General features: G+C 46.2%; 1 protein-coding gene across 5 annotated transcripts in view; it reads left to right on the forward strand.

The window, feature by feature from the left end:
• The first annotated feature begins 427 nt into the window (after nucleotides 1–427).
• Nucleotides 428–5,798, forward strand: part of MAP3K4 (mitogen-activated protein kinase kinase kinase 4) — a 94,027-nt gene continuing 88,656 nt past the window's right edge. For all 5 annotated transcript variants that reach the window (XR_014148048.1, XM_006734278.3, XM_006734279.2 and 2 more), the window contains exon 1: nucleotides 428–727. Coding sequence is in view for 4 of the 5 variants with exons in the window: in XM_006734278.3 (XP_006734341.1) it covers nucleotides 579–727 (149 nt within the window). In the remaining variant the exon portion in view is untranslated. The remainder of the gene's footprint in view (nucleotides 728–5,798) is intronic.

The raw sequence follows: 5,798 nt of genomic DNA on the forward strand, positions 1-5,798 counted from the left end.
GTCTGCGTTGCATCCAACCCTATTTCTGAGGATGGCATCACCTCTGGCGGTGATCCATTTGCTAAAGCTCAGGGCCCACTCCAAAGTCTCCGATCGCCGCCTAACCCAGGCCGCGCGGCCCCTCCCGGGGTCCTCCGCGCACGCCCACCGCCGGCCGCCCGGGAGCACGGTCGTGCACAGGTCAGCGCACACTCTCCGCGGGCGAAACGAGGCGACCGCGGCGGGACCGCGGCCCCGGGGCAAGTGGCCCCGACGTGCCTCCCGGGCCGCCGCCTCCGTGGCTCACGCCGCCGGCCCCCGGGGCCGTTCCCCGCGCCCCTCCCTTCGCCGGCTCCCCGCCCGCCCGCTGCCGCGCCCGCAGCCGCCGCCGCCCTCGGAGGCTTGTCCCTCGCCGCCCGCCGTAGCCCGGCGCTAGCCGGTCGCCGTTTCCAAGATGGCCGCGGCGCGAGCGGTTCCTGCGGCGGGCTAGAGGCGGAGGCGGAGGCGGAGCCGAGTCACTCCCGCACTTCGGGGCTCCGGTGCCCCGCGCCGGGCTGCAGCTTACTGTCCGCAGCGGCCATGCGAGGCCCCGTGCACGGATGAGAGAAGCCGCCGCCGCCGCCGAGCTGGTCCCCCCGCCCGCCTTCGCCGTCACCCCCGCCGCCGCCATGGAGGAGCCGCCGCCGCCGCCGCCGCCGGGACCCGAGCCTGAGCCCGAGCCCGAGCCCGAGCGCTGCCGGGGGGCGAGGTGAGTGGGGCTGCCGCAGCGGCCCGGCGCAAAAAGCAGGTCCCGTCCTGGCCCGAGCTCGGTCGGAGGCCGAGGGGGCGTGGGGGCCTGCGCTTCCCGCCAGGTGGTGAGGGCTGCATCCAGGCTCCCGGGCCGGGCCAGAGGGGCGGGGTGCAACTCTGGGACCGAGGGCACCGCGGCCGAGTGCGCCGAGGGACCCCTGCTCGGGCACTGCGAGTCCGCCCGAGCGCCCAGCCTGCCGGCCCTCCCTGCAGCTTCGCTGCCCGCTCGGAACGCGGCGGGGCCGGGAGCGTAGTGGGGCACCCCTGGTCCTGCGGGAACTGTGACCTCCTCCCCGCCGCGAGCTTCACACCAGGGGCCGCGCTGAAATTGCTTGCATCGTTGCTGAACGAAAATGCTACCTCTCCTCTGCCCCAATTACTCAATAGTGAGTAAAGAAGTAGACGCTCGTGAAGCAGACACGCTGTGGCGGTTTCCCTGCGTTCTCCTCCTGCCCTCCTGTTGCACCCCCTTTCCTTTGCCTGCCTTCTCCCCTGTGAGAAACTGCACTTAGACTCTGCAAACAGGCAGGTTGGTTTCTCTTTCTGCGGGCCCTTTACCGCCTTTAGTAGTAGCGTTGTGCAGACTGTTGCTCACACGTGCGCATAAAGGATTGATTTCTCTCAAACTTTGCCACCGCCTGAAGCTCTAAGGTGCAACTTTGGTACCCAGAGCATTTGTTGCATTCTGTTCCTTAGAGACTCTATTAATTAGTTTTATATCATTTTTTTTTTCTGATCGGGAAATCAGACTCACCGTAACTAAGAATTTACCTCTTCTTACGTGCCTGTTTGTATGTTCAAATGTCCTCTTACCCCGTCCTTTGCATCCCAGAGTAAACTTGCAAACTGCTGCCCCCTGTCCCTTATAATGAAAATATTGCAGAGTTCCTCTTGCATCTTACTGTCTTGCTCTGTACTTCCAGGAATAAGGCAAATAAGTGTCCTCTTTATTTTTCCTGCTTAAAAAATTTTAAAACAAATTCTGTAGCTGTAGTTAGAACTGAACACAGGAACCATATTCTTGCTTGCCGACCCAGTCAGTTCAGATTTGTTTTATTTTTATAAGCTGTGAAAAAGGTCATTCTTCATTTTCCTAAATTCTGAGATACTTCTATGAACTTTTAAGGAACAACTTCTCTAAATAATATTACATGGTATAATGAGAATTCATTTTGTTCCTTTTGAATACATCTAACATTTTTAGAACTTTTGTCAGGTAGCTTATTATGTAAATTCGTTAGTAAATTATCTTTGGGCATTTTGACTTAAGTTTTTCTTTAAGAGTAATAATAGTGAACACTTACTAACTGCTGAAAATGTGCCATTTTCTTTGTTTCCTTAATTTGTACAACCACCCTATGAAGTAGGTCCTGTTATCTCTTTTTTACAAATGAGTAAACAGGCACAAAGGTTAGGTGTTTTGTCTAAGTTTTCACAGCTAGGCGAGCTCAAGTCTGGCTGCACGTTGCACACCCTATACACCTTGAAGAAGAGGCTTGATTTTATTACCCAAATGGGCAGATCAGAGGTTATAAATCTGCATAATGGTACTTACTGGGAAAAAACAGAAGTGAACCTTCTTAGGTCAAAGTAAAAAGGGCAGAGAGAAGTGGTAATGTGCCGAAAAATCACTTTCTCCAATGGTAAAAAGAAACCTTGATTTTTTTTTTTTTTTGTTTCAGTCAGGTTTTTGTCTGTCTTTGTTATAATAAAAATAGGTCAGGATAAATGGGCTTCATCCAACTTTAAGGGAACAGCAGTGTGCGGAACAAGAAGATCTTAGAAATATTTTTCTTAGCAACATTACAGTTAATTTTATAATAGCAAATCTGTAAAACAGATTACTTGACAAAGCTGTGATTTTCTCTTTTGTACACACCCTCATTGTCACCACCACCTCTTCAATACGCAGAGCTGACCTCTGACACACTGTCTGAGCATTAGTAAAAGGTGCTTTAGGGGTTCTGCCACTGTTTATTTGAATTTCTTTTATTTGTGTTTAACTTTTTAAAAGAAGCTCAGTATGCACGTTCAAAATGATAGACGCCACGTTTTAACACTGGAGACCAATAAGGTGGTGATTTATGCTCCCAGGTTAACTGGTTTTGGGACAGACAAAATAAACTCTTTCTGCCGTCTTTGTTCGTGTACTTTATGTTAACGTGTCATTGATTAGGAAGGCTGCTGTAATGCATAGGTCTTTTGTAGGATGCAGGTCTACACATGTTGGCCAGTGCACCCCTGTGGCAGGTGCCAGCCCAGCACATCTGCTTGGTGCGTGCCGACGTGAGAGTTATGCAATCACCAAGGAACACAAAACAGGTTGAGAGGAGATAGTACTCTGTTATAGTTTTACTGCTTATTGTCAGTCGTGGATACTTCTTGTTCTTATTTTTGATAAAGAATCCTAAGGGTAGCAGTTGTTAGTGATTTAACTTAACAGCCTTAATATCCAAGTTCTGTTTTTTTAAGTGCAGATTCAAGAAATCACAGAAGTAAATTGTTCCAAATTAGTTTTAATAGCTCTCCTTGCAATCTCAGGATCCTCCTACAAACGACCCAGAAGTTTGAAAAAGAAATTATAAGAAATGTTTACTTCTAAACGACTGCTCCAATCTGTAACTTTTCATTTAAAATATTTATGTTAAAATAGCCTCATTTGATCTCATTTACTGACCTTGAAAAGTACATGTTACATGAACTTAAAAATACCTTTTTTTTTTAAACCAAGGTACTTTTATTTACTATTTATATAATATGGTTCTTGTAAGTTCCTTTGAAAAAAATGGGTTTCACTAGTAAAAGAGTACTTGAATATTCTGTCACTCCTAGGCTATTTGATCTCTCTCTCAACTTGAATGTCCCCTTTGAGCCTACATGTTTCAGTCTTGACATTGGATGTCACCTATTCTCCCTAGCGAAATCCACCTTCTGGTGCAGCTGCAGACTGCCTGGGCAGCATCAGTGATGGGCGTGGCTTGAGACCATGATACCATGAGATCCCATTGGTGGGGGCAGCTTAGGGCAGAGAAGCTGAAACCACGTAGCAGCAGTAACAAAGGGCTCCAGTGATGGCAGAAGCTTTCTCATGTTCTGAAATGGGGACAACTTGTCTCTCAAGAAGAACTTTGTGCTTCCCTTTAATTGTCATATTATTAGAAGTTGCTTCCACTTCCTCCACATGTCTTTTGGTGTCTTGTAAATCTTGTTCTGAGCTCTACCTGAAATATGGGGATATAAGGTCTTGACTGCTTACTGGATACATTTGCTTTAATAACTTCCTGTTACTTAATAATTCCTCATTTCTCAATGATTATCTTTTTACTGCTAGTATTCTATTGTCCCAGCCTTCTTATTTGACTGGGTGGTATGTATTTTTTTTAAAGACACTTACATGTTGCCAATCAGTAGGTGATTGGAAATAGTTTCTTTAAAGGGAAAATAGAAGAAATGTCAGAAAAGGAGTTTGGGCAATCAGTGTCTGCTGTGGGTCTTTTTGAGCTGGCATTGCCTTGGCAGGATAAGATAAGCAAGGTCCAGGTCCTGTTCTTCACCTCCTTCTCAGCTTTGTCTACACCTGGTGGGCCATTGTATTCTTTTGCCTATAGAAAGCCAGAGTATAATTAAGAAATTGATTGGTGAACATGACATCAGCAAGGGAAATTAGTTGAATGATTTTAGCGACTAATGCTAACAGACCAGGAAGGTTGGCTTGCATCCCTATCAGATGTATCCCTTTCTTCTAATATGAGAGCATGTGATAAACTCTTAGGCTTTCATTTCCTTAGACTTCTGAGGCTGCTTTTTTTTTCCCCCCTCTTGTCACTAACTTCCCTCTGTTAGTTGGGTTATAGTGTGTTTGTTTATAATCTTCAGTCTTACTTTAATTAGGTTATGACAGACCTTGCTCTTCTGGCCATACTTTGAGGTATATTGTATCCTTGTCCCTTACAGACATTTGTTAAACCCTCAGTGCTAGATTTTTACTAGTGGTAAGTCTCAGAAGGTCACCTAACTGTCTCCGCCCACCCCATAATCCACCCTCCTGCCACCACCCCCCAACAAAGAATCCTGTGGCATAGTTTCTGAGAAAGGTGTGGCAGAGATGTCAGTGGTTGGTGCTTTCATAAAATGCTTTTTGACTCTTGTGAGTATTATGTTCAAAAAAAGATCATGATGGTATGTGGTTTTTCTGGATTTAAATCATTAAATTGAAAAAAATTTAGAACCACGTTAGAATTCTGTGCAGCTATTAAAAACCATGTTTTTAAGGAATATTCAGTGACATGGAAAAATGCTCGTGACAGAAGTCCTTCTAGAAAAGTCTTTATAGGTAAGTGGGACCTGAGTATCCAGTTTTTAAAAGATTGTCAAGTAGTTCTGATGTCTACATACTCACCACTGTGTTCAATGAGAACAGATTATAAGACAGTATTTACAGAACATGGTAGCCAAAACTTGAGGTGGCTGCTCAGGTGGTATATATATTCTCCGCCAGTTATGTCTGTCCTTCCTTTGTCCTTGCTCTCCCTCATGGTCATCTCTTTCTCTGGTGGCTGTAGCTCCCTGGTTCAGGTTGGACGTGCCCTCTTCTTATGTGTTCCTGTCTGTGTAGGGGTGGACACTTGACCCAAGCCAGGCCATTAGGATTCTTTCCTGGGATTTTTAGAATTGGAGCTGGAGGAGAGCAATGCTCTTTTTAATAACCAAAATATATATAATGTGGAGTTCTGAGCCTGGAGCTAGCTAGCTCCCTGAAGTTGTAGTCAGGCTCCTGGAGAAGTAGTTTGGTCTCAGACAGTAGCATTAACTCCCAGAGAAAAGGCAGAGAGGCCAGAAGAGCTCTTTGACCAATTTCTTTTTATGCTAGATCCACCTCCATTTTTTTCTTGATTTGATATGTGAGTTAATAGATTCTCTATTTTTGCTTAAACTCTGAATAATTTGCATTGGGCTTCTTAATCCCAGCTAATGCTCAGTATGATCCCATTTTAAAAAAGTGTATATGTGCATAGAAAAAAAGATTGGAA

Source organism: Leptonychotes weddellii, chromosome 8, assembly GCF_054177405.1.
Source record: "Leptonychotes weddellii isolate Sample4059 chromosome 8, ASM5417740v2, whole genome shotgun sequence".
NCBI lineage: Eukaryota > Metazoa > Chordata > Mammalia > Carnivora > Phocidae > Leptonychotes > Leptonychotes weddellii.